Raw genomic sequence first — 13,497 nt, forward strand, 5'->3', positions numbered from 1 at the left:
TATGTTGTGTGTGTGTGTCGTGTTGTGTGGTGTGTGGGTGCTGGTGTGTTGGAGTGTGCGTTTGCGCATGTGTGTGGGCGTTTGCGCATGTGTTTGTGCGTGCATGCGTGCGTGCGTGCGTGCGTGCGCGCGTGCGCGCGTGCGTTTGTGCGTCCATCTGTACATGTGTGTATCTGTGTGAAACACCGCACTGTCTGAAAACAACCCACAAGTCCGAGAAATTTGTATGTTTGCCATGAAACGATTTATTACATTGATGCTACGTCTACATTTAACATTTGTTTTTTTGCTCGGCGGAAATTGTCTCGGATTCGTTTGGAAGGCGAGTCAATGCATGGCTGCCGTTCGTGTCTTGCAGAAATGACAGGTACGCGGTGTGAACGCACAAGCCTGCTGCGCTGTTATATCTGCGTGGATTTACCCGCCGCCACTATTCGAACAATTAGACGGTATAGATGTGGTATCAGCACCCGTCTGTATTTGCCGCTATGAACAGTGGTCTCCCGCTCCCCGCTATGATGCAAGGAAATCTATTACGACTAGACACCATATGATTATTAAATATAGACTGCTTCGAATAGAGACCTTTCGTGTTAGCTTTTTCGTGTTAAGCTGTATTGCTCTCCAGATTGTGCACTATGATGTACGGCAATGTAATGCAACATAAATAAAACCGCCGGATATACAGTTGCGTATGTCATGTAGTACACATCTCGCCACCTATTGGCTGATTTACGTTTTATTAATGCTACGTTTGTCAGGGTGCCCTGTCACTTTAAACAGGAATGTCGGGATAAATGGTTAATGTCAAGCTACTGTGTGGAATATCTACTCTTTATTTAAAACGTATAATTTCAAAAATAGTGTTTTATTTTGAAGAGTACTGGGTATGAGCACATAGAGGTTTATCGCTATACGACAGTGAAATTTTGTATGACTAGGCAGCTTAAGATTATTAACGAAACTGGTGGTTAGGTAGTATCTAAATGAAGAAACCCCTAATCAAAACAGAACACTACATCACTCATTTGGTAAATGCAGAACATAAATCTGCATATATATCGCACCGCAGTACAGATATTGTTATCTAATGGATGAGTTACACTTTATTGATAATATTATCATTGAGTTTTCGTCAGCCAGATCAGCCTACAGGTATTATAGAGAGACAGCGGGATTTATTTTTGATGTTAAGATACTTCAACGAGGCTTTGCTCTTCGTTTTAAACGTTTTAATTTCGAGATAAAAAATCTGTTATTATGGTAATACTGAGCATGTGTGTACTGAGATATCCCTCTAGGCTACTGGGAAGTTTATCACGGGCAGGCCCCTCATCATTGAATCATCGAATGAAAAGAATGACATCTCTAAATTGAAAATATAATTTCAACAAAACACTATTTTTTTTATTTGATATGCAGACTGGACATGCAGCTTCATGTGTCATGTCAGACACACATCGCCACCTATTGGCGGATTTAACATTGCACATTGCACATGCGGCTTATGCGATGTGACTACTGTCGTGGTTGATTTACAAGGGGAAAGAACCATCTTACATATTTGACATAATATAACGATGATAGTTTTTTTCTATATTCGACAAGATTAATGAAATTTGGTTATTTAGATTAACGCATTTTGCGTAAAATGTAGCTAAACTAATCGATTGAGCGTGAAATACTGTTCATTATTGTTATTAGAGTTCCTCTTTCATCTGGTCGCGACCTTCTTGGACAGCAGCCACAAAGTTTCTGACATCGTCTGCCAAAAGCTCCGGTTCTTCTAAAGCAGCGAAGTGGCCACCCCTCGGCATGTCCGTGTATTGAACAATGTTGGGGTAGGTGTCTCTAGCAAGACAACGTGGCAACACACTTATCTCACCGGGAAACACGGCGTATCCCACCGGCACAGTGGACTTTTGCCCCCTGTATCAAACATACATAGACTCACATACTTATATATGTACATGCATGCACGCATACATATGTATGTACGTGCATAAAGGCAAACAAACAGGAACACACGGACACACAATGACAGACAGGGAGAATATGTGGGAAAGCACATGTATCGAAATAAATAGGTGAACTACCGAACCTGCTACCTATCAAATATGTTCGGCAGATATACGTACCGTAAAGCGGTGAAACCATTATTCCAAGTTTCTTTGTAGAATCTCATCGATGTCGTGATGCTCTCTGTCGCCCAGTATATCATGATGTTGTGAAGCAGCTCATCTAAGGTAAACGTCTGCGTGGTCAGTCCTCCATCGCGATTGTTTCTGTTAGAGAAAGAAGTCCCAGACGAAAACTTCTCTAGGATCCAGGCCGCTAGCCCAGCAGGGCTGTCGTTGAGGCCAGCTCCTAAAAAAGGTGGGGGCGATATATTATGTCTTGGAAGCCAGCTGACGTTGTGGCAAATTAAACGAAATAACATAAAACAAGATTTTGGAGTACTCGTTATAATATATTTTATATACTTACGCTTATGACGTTTGTATTATGGCCTCGATCATTGCGTTGGGATTTTTTCGCGGCACATTTCCTGACATATACTGCGGTATCATTACCAACACTTTGATCGAGTAAGCACGATTTTTATTTCATAAAAACTTAGAAGTTGTGTTTAGGATAAAGATATATCTATTATGTACTCTTGATGTATATAAGTGTAACTGTGTAGCGGCGTGTGCCGTGCGAATTTGAAAATTCGCGAAACCCGCTCTTGACAGTCTCCAGCCGGATATCCGCGCGAAGCGCTCAAACGCCGCGTAGCGGCCACTTTTAGCAATGTCGCTGCCTTCTACCCAACGCAAGTATCGCCGGTCCTTCCAGGAGAGGCTTGAAGCCGGCTTTTCGATGAATTGAGCAGTTCTGCCCATTGCACGAGGGATCTCACTACCCAGTTATGTAGAGACGGGCTAGAAATGCTGCCGCAATTTCGTGAGGCTACTAGGCGCGCTTTTCTTTCTGTAATAACGGAGTTTTTTGTGACATTGTAAACAAATATAGCGCTCATGCGTTAGCGTTGACCAGCGGAGTTTAGAGGATACGATATATACGAATTCGTCTTCGTAGTAATTACAGTTAGTTTCATTGTCACTGTTATCTGCTATTGTATCTCTGCATAGTTCACATCCCTCATCAAACTAAAGATTTCAACATGGTGCAGAAGTGCCTAAAACTGTGAACAGTGTGGAAGCTTGAACTGTAAGTGTTCCGTAAGAATTCACGTGGAATTCCGGAGTGCTCCGACTCGGACGGCCCAAGGATAGAGAACATGAGTCCCAATAAAAACCAATCGTCCAATGTGCCTCGTACTCGTGATTCTACAGGCACCTAGGCTATATATATATATGATATCTAACACGATCCCCCAATGCGAGCATCGAATTGTATCCACACCTACGAATACTTCTATATTACTACAAGTACATGTTACAATAATTACTAGTACTAGTAGTAGTAAGTACTACTAGTACTACTACTAGTACTACTAAGTACCAGGACTACTAGTACTACAGTATACTAGTACTAGTACTAGTTACTACCAGGAGCTAATAATGACAAACTGTGTTACCGGTACTAGTAAGTTACTAATATTAATAATGACGACTCCTGTTTAGTGTTACTAGTACTCCTACTAAATATAATAAAATATAATGCTAACTAAATACGAAATCTATTTACTACCAACTTCTTCATGTTTCTATAGCATAGGCCTACTCTCTTTGACCTATTAGTATTATTGCCGAGTTTCCTGTAAATTCCGTCGAAATTCTACGTCCAACGTACGCTGCCGGCTGCCATAATTGCTCTCGCGGCGCGATTGTTGCACGCTTACACTAATATATATAGCAGGTAGGAAAGCGTGCTGCCAAAATTCGCTCGACGCTCACTTCATTTGAAACTTTCACAGCACGAATACACATTCAACAGCTTCCATCTTTGTTTCTCCTTGAACAACAGTATTCACTTGTTATAAAAACATAATGTCTCTGTTCGTAAATGAGCTGTCATGCGAAATCACACAAAGACTCACGAAATTCTCGCGTTCGCGAACCTTGCCCAGTAATGGAAATGGCTGTCAGCCGCAACACTGCAACGTTTTTGCAACGTTCCAATGGCGAGGCTCGTACGGATGTGGAAAGCAGTGCGCCGCCTGTGCGCCGCCTATAGCCATAGACTGGCACTCGCTTCCACCTCTCGGCTTAGCTTAGTCACTCGATGGGTAATCGAGGTGGGAGTGAGTCCCAGTCTATATAGCCTTTGTACTTGCAGCCATTTCCATTACTGGGAGCGAACGCGAAAATTTCGTCAGTCTCTGTGATTTCGCGTGACACAGCTAGGTTACGAACAGAGACATTATGTTTTTATAACAAGTGAACACTGTTCACGTCCCAAATGTCTGCCCTCTGTGTCCCCACTAAAATTGTGGACTGTTCGCTGGCAGCTATGGATGCGTGCGCTGGTCTAAGCATTCGGCGCACGGATCCATAGCTGCCAGCGCTGCATACTGTCGTAGGACGTTCCCGCGGTCGCGTGCGCCTTGCCGCGGAACTGCGCGCAAGATCTGCGCTCAGCACTTCGGGTCAACACCTTCTTTCGGCAACGCTTCTCTAGTATCCCGTCTCATCTTGGACGTTCCGCAGCAGATATCCGCGCGAAGCGCTGGTCGCGCCATCTTGTGGCGCCATTTCATATAGTTCGCTGCTCCCCATTTCCAACCAATTCCATGGTTATGTAAAATCGGGGTGTTATCGGTCAATTCAGGAGTTCTGGCGCTTCGACAAACTTTTGGATTATACACATAGGGCGAGCATAACTCCAATGGTCGTAATTGGAGGTTTTTTTGGTTGGCGCGTTAGTTGTTTTTTTACAAAAACGATTTGGAATTTGTTTAATTACACGCCGTGAATTTATTCTGGTACTATCGCTACCCATAGATGGGGCGACGAGTCTCTCTTGGAGGGATGTTCGAGAGAATTAGGCTTAGACTGCCCCGCCGTCGATTTTGTAACGCTCGAGTTACTATAACTTTAGTGTAGCGAGAGATACTTGGCGTAATGAACGTGCGTCCCAGTCAATTGGACACGAAAGCTGACTGATTTATCGTCTCATCTGGTTTGCCCGCAGCGCCCGCGAATGTTTTTGCCGTGGCAAGATCAAGCCCGCACGTACACGGTACAGCACACACTGATCATCAGTTCGTTTAGACTGAGCCACTAGCGCACTAGAGACGTGTACAAGATGGCGTTGCGCAAAAGATGCGTTGTTACCCGACCGCACTACTACTACTACTACTAGTACTAGTAGTAGTAGTACTACTAAGTTACCAGCACTACTAGTACTAGTACTAGTAACTACCAGGACCGCAGGAGCTAATAGTAATAGTAATAATGACTAACTCTGTTACTAGTATTAACTAACTTACTAATAATGACGAACCTAGCTCTAGTACTATAGCCGCTTACATTAACTGCCGCTGGCGGTTATCTGGCGGTCGAAGCGGTCGTCTGCCAGCGGCAGTTAATGTAAGCGGCTATAGTACTAGAGCTATGACGAACCCTAACCATAACCCTAACCTATTATATTGATATAATATTATATTTAGATTGATGTAAATGACATTGGTTTTATTGGCCATGCCATACATACATTGGGGCCCATATAATATTGGGAGCCATGTTCTCTATCCTTGAACCACTAGTACTACTAGACTACTATACGACTAGCAAGAAACGCTCTTTTAGGGGTTAGAATACCCCTAGGCTATACTAGACACAGGCACTTGAAGCGTTTCAATAAAATATATGCCTAACTAAATACGAAATCTATTTACTACGAAAATTGTTCATGTTTCTAGTATAGGCCTACTCTCTTTCAAGAAGTTGCGAGGTGCAAAGGCTATATATAGACTAGGACTCGCTCCCACCTCGATTAGCCATTGCAGTGACTAAGCTAAGCCGAGAGGTGCGAAGAGAGTGCCAGTCTATGGGCTATAGGCGGCGGCGGCAGGCGGCGCACTGCTTTCCAACTCCCGTACGAGCCTCGCCATTCGAACGTTGCAAAAACGTTGCAGCGTTGGGGCGCGAAGAGCGCCGGTAGGTGTTTCGTGATTCTGACAGCCGTTTGCATTACTGGGCAAGGTTCGCGAATGTCAGAATTTCGACAGTCTTTCTCTGATTTCGCGTCACACAGCTCGGTTACGAACAGATTACTCGGTTACAGTTTTTATAGCAAGTCAACACTGTTGACGTCCCAAATGTCTACCCTCTGTGTCCCCCACTAAAATTGCGGACTGTTCGCTGCAGCTATGGATCCGTGCGCCCGCCAATTCATTCGCGCGCACGGATCCATAGCTGCCAGCGCTGTTATACTGTCGTTGGACGTTCCCGCGGTCGCGTGCGCCTTGCCGCGGAACTGCGCCGAAAGATCTGCGCTTCAGCGCAATTGGGATCAACATCTCCTTTCAGCAACGCTTCTCTAGTATCCCGTCTCATCTGGATTTAATCCAACATGTGCCGCAGAGCGACAGCGCTCAACTGACGTGTACTGTAGCCGGGTATTCTTCTGATAAACTCACTGGCAACCGAATCAAGTGCGCCTCCCGCCACCGCGTTTGCGCTCACAGCATATATCTAGGATACTACTAATACAGATCTAAAATCTATGATAGGCTTTGCTATACAGGTAGTACAGTAATAAAGATACAGCTGTGTAACTTTAATGACTTCATTATTTAACATTTATCATGGATATGCGTCGCGTCGAGCGCGAGCGTTGTGGTGGGTGGTGGGGAGGGGGGAGGTAGGGAGAGGAGGGTGGGGGCCGGGTGGAGGGGCTCTAATAGCAAAAGCAGTTCAGTCCTTTGTTAATAGTCAACAAATCCGTGTTTACCCTTCCTCTTGAGGGTCAAAAGGTTATCAGACACTTACTCTTCGCACGTCAGCGGAAAGCACATTTCATGGTCCTTTCAATAAGTGATAAAAATGGTAGGTCAGCCGCTGAAACAAAAAAGTTTTGCACTCGGTCCGTTAGACCATGTCCTCAGAAAATGTCTGATATCTGACCTTTCCCCTACTGCCCTTTGACCTGTGACCTCCAATTTCGCGCTGGTGATGGGTTTCCTCCCATCACACTATACATCGGATATTAAGAGCGTAGACTAAGCCGTTGAGATTTGTGCCGCCAATTCCGTATTTCCTCCTATATCTTAAGTTAAGGGGGAAATATTCCCCCTCCATTGACACACCTTGACCTTTGACCCTTGACCCCCAAATTCGACATCCCGAGTCCTTTTCGCGACCCCTCCCCCCCGACGTTCCGAATATCTAGACCGTACGTCGAGCGGTTAAGATTTGTGCCAAACTGTTGACGGACGCACGGACGGACGCACGGACAATCATGCGATTCGACAAGCTGCATCTGACTTCGTCAGCTGAGCTAAAAACTGTTGCCTGAATCCGTCGCCAATGCAGCGCACACGTGGCGATTGTTCAGCGACTCGGCAACAAATATATATGTTTGATATTCCAGCGATGAGTTACTGGCGTCAAAATCACCATCGCCATGCAGCACACACGTGACGATCTATCGGCGATTCTGTGGCCGGCAACATAATCACCAATACTAGTGATAAAAATTGCCACGCGTGCACCCGGCTTTAGATATTATATATAAATTCCTTACCAAGCGTGTCAGGTTTGGTTGTTTGTTCATGCCAGTATCCAGTCTCTTCCCACAGAGTTGTAAGCCTCTCCATGTAAGGGTACACCTTCCACAAATCGTTTTCGGGGAATGCAAGAGCGGGAAAAACGGAACCAATGGCAACTCTTAACAAGTAAGAGGGCGTCCTGGACGGAATAAATCCTGCCATGTTCATATGCATTCCCTGTACCCTAAACGTAAAACCAATATTAACTAGAGCACTCGGAGAGCGCAGACCTCCGCCAAGGCAGCTGAATTCTCTCACTGTGAAAAATTGTATTAATTAATTAATTAATTAATTAATTAATTCGATCCGGATCACCATCAAAATGTAATCAATTCTAAGTTACCCCATTTCTGACCTATCCTAAAAATGTTATTAATTAAAATTAATTAATTAATTAATTGGATCCGGATCACCACCAAAATCTCATCAATTGTAAGTTAGCCTATTTCTGACCTATCCTGAAAATTTTATAACAATCCATCCATAACTTTTTCAGTTAGGCTGTACACAAACCCACAAACCAACAAACACACGCCGAACAAACACACGCCGGTGAAAACATAACCTCCTGCCAACCCCTTGGCGGAGGTAATAACAGACCTATGGACCGAGACATAGCAATTAATAACTGCAGTAACCTTTCTTCACTAACAGACTGATCTTTAAAAGTAGCGTGGGGTTTAGTAAAGAATAATTATTTAGGCGCTTAAAATTACGTTTCCTTATATGTCCAAAATTTATCCATTCAGTTCGTAATAAAGCAAGAGTACATAAACTAAGTGTAGTCACGAATATAGTCACTGTCGCCTGTAACGGTAAATACCTGTCAGTACCTCGTAATGGTAACGGTAATGGAACTGGTAATGGTAAGTACCTGTCAGGATAGTAGAGAGCCATTACGTGTACAATAACAGATCCCCAGTCTCCACCTTGTACGAAGTAGCTCTGATGCCCAAGACGACTCATGAGCTTGTCAAAAATCTGTGATGCGTATAGCACTGAGAAACCTGGCAGTGGAAGGCAAGGCATGTAGAATAGGTGAGCATATTAACCGTTAGTGTATACAAATGATAGAATACATTGTTACCAAACACTGGAATGAGAAAATTAGGAAAATTAGGTGCAAAGCACATAACCGAATAGCGATTCTTTCGATATTATATTTCTTATTAATGATTAGTGACGTAGCAACATATCAAGTAATAAGTAGCACATTGTGCGGATAATATAGCATTGCAAACATATTACTATAGATAAAAGTATAGTGATATAGCAATCGGGAGAATCATTATAAGAACAGTAACAAAACAATAATAATGTCAGGAGTACAAGCATTAAAGATTAGGTGAGATATAACTCGTGTATTTCTATTAAAGACTATAGGTACTATATAACTCGTGTATTTCTATTAAATTCACTAGGCCTACGTCACGAATTTTCTATGGTAAAATTTGCAAAAAAATGTTGCCATTTTTTACATTAAAAGTAAGAACTAACGGTATCGTCAAATTCTTACCTGATAAGATTGTTTCTCAACTAGTTGAAAATCTAAAAAACCTGGACGATTTGATATTAATGTTCCCAACAGTAATTGCTTGCTATGGGCTATGTATGAGTCACGAGTGTATGATCACATCGAACAATATAGTAAAACAGGAAGTATAATGCAGCAATTTAACCATAAAAAGTGAACAGAATTACTTATATTTTGTGAAAAAGCGACAGGAAGTATAATGCAGCAATTTAACCATAAAAAGTGAACAGAATTACTTATATTTTGTGAAAAAGTGGAAATATTTTTTTTATTTTTACTATTTAAAGATTAGGTGAGATATAACTCATGTATTTCTATTAAAGATTAGGTACTATAACTCGTGTATTTCTGTAGAGTCTAAGATGTATCGTAGACGGTAACTCGTAGATAGACGTAAGAGTTCGTGTAAACGGTGAACAACTTGTAGCTTTATTGTAAAACACGGTTAGCAGTAGCATACGCACATACCAAGTGACGGTCCGGGTCTCTCCCGTTTCTCTAAAACTGCTCTCTTTTAAGCCGTGAACGCGTGTCCGCGTTCCACTGCCTTTCCTGATTTATGGTCTGGCTAGTGGCTGCAATGACGGCTGGGGCCGGGTGACTTATTGTTTGGGGTTCGATACCTCCTTGACCAGTTCTCGGACTGTCATTACGACTCGCTTATTGCCTGCCCGTTTGCCTTCGGCCTTGTTCTAGAGTCGGGCGAGGCCGTTGCCCGGCCGTTAGACCGGCCGTCCCTTCTAACTATGTCGGACGCCATCTGTCGCCCGTCCCTGTTCCCACGGTACGCTATTTCTGCCCCTACCATTTTCTATTAAAGCATTAGGGTCGATGATATAACTCATGTATTTCTATTAAAGCATTATGCCGTACTAATTAACTCCCCGTGTATTTGTCTATTAAAGATTTAGGCTACTTCTAACTCGTGTATTTCTATTAAAGATTAGGTGAGATATAACTCATGTATTTCTATTAAAGATTAGGTACTATAACTCGTGTATTTCTATTAAAGATTAGGTACTCTAACTCGTGTATTTCTATTAAAGATTAGATGCTGAAGTCACTATAACTCGTGTATTTCTATTAAAGATTAGGTACTATAACTCGTGTATTTCTATTAAAGATTAGGTGAGATATAACTCGTGTATTTCGATCTGTTAAAGATTAGGTACTATAACTCGTGTATTTCTATTAAAGATTAGGTACTATAACTCGTGTATTTCTATTAAAGATTAGGTGAGATATAACTCGTGTATTTCTATTAAAGATTAGGTACTATAACTCGTGTATTCTATTAAAGATTAGGTACTATAACTCGTGTATTTCTAGATTAGGTACTATAACTCGTGTATTTCTATAAAGATTAGGTACTATAACTCGTGTATTTCTATTAACATACCTTTCTTGTGGGCCGCTTCGGAGAACCCGTATCCTGGAATAGAAGGACAAATTATCTCGAAAACAGGTCATCCTTTTTCCACCGTGAGCCAATGGATCGTAAGCAGCGGGATGATCTTGTAGCAACTCGCTAGAAGGCTTCCCGCAGCCATGTACCATTAGCAGAGGCGTCACATTCTTGTAACTTGACTTCGGTTTGACGTGAACGAAAGGTACGTTCTATGCCGCTTAATTTCGGTGAGAAAATGTTTGTACTTATTCAGTTCGACCTGCGCATTCTTTACATGTATGTGTGCCGCCAATGTTTTCACTACCTTCTTCAACATGTCCGAATGAAACACATAATGAAACCTAAACCAGCGGTAGCGACTCCGTGTATCTTGTTCTGTCTAGTCTTTCGTACAGATCGGTTATAACCTCCTGCGAGAAGTTAACCGTAAATGATCTAATCTCGTTATTCTCGGCCAGAACCACTGGGCCTCTTCGCCCACCAGGGCGTTCCCAGCTCCGGCAGAGGTGGCGGAGGGAGTAAATAGTAAGAAATATTCACCAACAGTCCGACTGCGCCAGTACGGAGCGCAGCCACACACCGACGAGGCAAAGGCAGCAGCACGAAACACGCATGGTCGTAACAGCATATGGTAGTACCTACAATCCGTACTGTTTCTGTCAAATAACCTAAGAATCACTCACATACAAACGGGTACTGCATGGCAGCTAATGATTTAAAACAACTCTTGTGCAGTGTGTGCATGGTGCGGTCACTCCAAGGGTCGTCACATGAATGTATATATATATATACATATATATATATATATATATATATATATATATATATATATATATATATATTATGTTTGCATAGGGTCAAGGTATTATTAGCTCTTGACATTCTTGGCAGCCGGATTATTGTCGCGCGAAGCGCGCCAACGCCGCCAGGGGCGGCCTCTAATACGGATACGCTGCCACCATTCCATCACCTTCAACGGGTTTACATATATAAGGCAAGCAGCAAGCTCGCTGAGTTGAGCAGTTCTAGCGATTGGACGACGGATTTGACTACCCATGTAGCTTGACAATTGCTTGAAATGCTTGTATAAGATTTTTGGCGACTCGGGCGCGCTTGGTTTCCTGTAAAAACACACTTTTAGTATTTTTTCACATCACTGTACATGAGTGTACATTAGTGTAGTGGCGGGCGATAGATGGCGTAACGACGCGATATGCGTGCGATTTCCCTTCGACCTTTCCTCGAGCCGGCTCGGCTTACGTATGAAAAAGCGAGACTTTGTAGTGTTTAACCCTGAGGTCAGCTGAAACGTAAACTCACCGTTCGACGAACGTAAACAGAGAAACGTATTGCGTATACACAGGGGATGGGCATGAGCTTGTGAATAGAGCAGCATGGTGATTGAGTTTAGGTTTTGCACTTTTATTACGTGCCTTGCATTCGATGCCACTCGACCATTCAAAATCGTCTCTTCTATTTTTCACAGTTACTTGAAATTGTTACCATAATCCATACATCACTATATGTTTGAAAGCTCTCAATTAATCATGGTACATCGTAACAATAACTTATTATAATAGTCTATTATACTATTGTAACTGGCAGGTTCTCATATTATAATGCCTACCCTACCCCCATCATTTCACAATTGAAATATATGGCAATTCAATGTCATGTCACAAAAATCAGCAACCCATTTTAGCAAAGTACTATTGTTCAGTTAGTCATCTTAGCGGTTTCAATGATATACAGCATGGACATTTTAGCTTGCATGCTGTTATTAGCTGCATTTCGATGCTGCATGCTAATAATTGGTACAATTCGTGGTCATACATTACTATATGGTATGTTAGTCACGAGTACATTTAAACTACGTGTTACCATAACAGATGCAAGAAACTTTCCTAGGCTATACTAGACACAGGCACTTGAAGCGTTTCAATAAAATATAATGCTAACTAAATACGAAATATATTTACTACGAAATTGTTAATGTTTGTAGTATAGGCCTACTCTCTTTCAAGAAGGTTGCGAGGTGCAAAGGCTATATATAGACTAGGACTTGCTCCCACCTCGATTAGCCATTGAGTGACTAAGCTAAGCCGAGAGGTGCGAGAGAGTGCCAGTCTATGGGCTATAGGCGGCGGGCAGGCGGCGCACTGCTTTCCAACTCCCGTACGAGCCTCGCCATTGCAACGTTGGAAAAACGTTGCAGCGTTGGGGCGCGAAGAGCGCCGGTAGGTGTTTCCTGATTCTGACAGCCGTTTCCATTACTGGGCAAGGTTCGCGAATGTCAGAATTTCGACAGTCTTTCTGTGATTTCGCGTGACACAGCTCGGTTACCAACAGATTACTCGGTTACAGTTTTTATAACAAGTGAACACTGTCACGTCCCAAATGTCACCTCTGTGTCCCCCACTAAAATTGCGGACTGTTCGCTGGCAGCTATGGATCCGTGCGCCCGCCAATTCATTACGCGCACGGATCCATAGCTGCCAGCGCTGCATACTGTCGTAGGACGTTCCCGCGGTCGCGTGCGCCTTGCCGCGGAACTGCGCGAAAGATCTGCGCTTCAGCGCTTCGGATCAAATCTCCTTTCGGCAACGCTTCTCTAGTATCCCGTCTCATCTGGATAGGGTATATGTATACGATACGTAGCATTGGCAAGACGAATCTGCGTGTACGTGCGTGTACGTGCGTGTACCCGCGTGTACGTGCGTGTAATCTCCGTGTACCGCGTGTACGTGCGTGTATCTGCGTGTACGTGCGTGTATCTGCGTGTACGTGCGTGTACCGCGTGTACCTGCGTGTACGTGCGTGTACCCCGCGTGCTAC

General features: G+C 43.2%; 1 protein-coding gene across 3 annotated transcripts; it reads right to left on the reverse strand.

Annotated features, from left to right (window-relative positions):
- Positions 1-1,380: 1,380 nt before the first annotated feature.
- Positions 1,381-10,736, reverse strand: LOC106809876 (epoxide hydrolase 1-like). 3 transcript variants are annotated; one of them, XM_014813116.1, is made up of 5 exons: positions 10,654-10,736; positions 8,595-8,727; positions 7,696-7,904; positions 2,139-2,367; positions 1,381-1,929 (listed from the first exon to the last, which is right to left on the reverse strand). In XM_014813116.1, the coding sequence occupies exons 2-5, from the start codon at positions 8,684-8,686 to the stop codon at positions 1,701-1,703; spliced, it is 759 nt and encodes a 252-aa protein (XP_014668602.1). In that variant the 5' UTR covers positions 8,687-8,727; positions 10,654-10,736; the 3' UTR covers positions 1,381-1,700. The 3 variants fall into 3 exon arrangements, with proteins under 3 accessions (XP_014668602.1, XP_014668609.1, XP_014668617.1); XM_014813123.1 differs by lacking the exon at positions 10,654-10,736 and adding an exon at positions 9,723-10,048; XM_014813131.1 differs by lacking the exon at positions 10,654-10,736 and adding an exon at positions 9,719-10,048.
- Positions 10,737-13,497: the final 2,761 nt, after the last annotated feature.

This window comes from Priapulus caudatus, unplaced genomic scaffold, assembly GCF_000485595.1.
Source record: "Priapulus caudatus unplaced genomic scaffold, Priapulus_caudatus-5.0.1 Scaffold15, whole genome shotgun sequence".
In the NCBI taxonomy this organism is placed as follows: domain Eukaryota; kingdom Metazoa; phylum Priapulida; class Priapulimorpha; order Priapulimorphida; family Priapulidae; genus Priapulus; species Priapulus caudatus.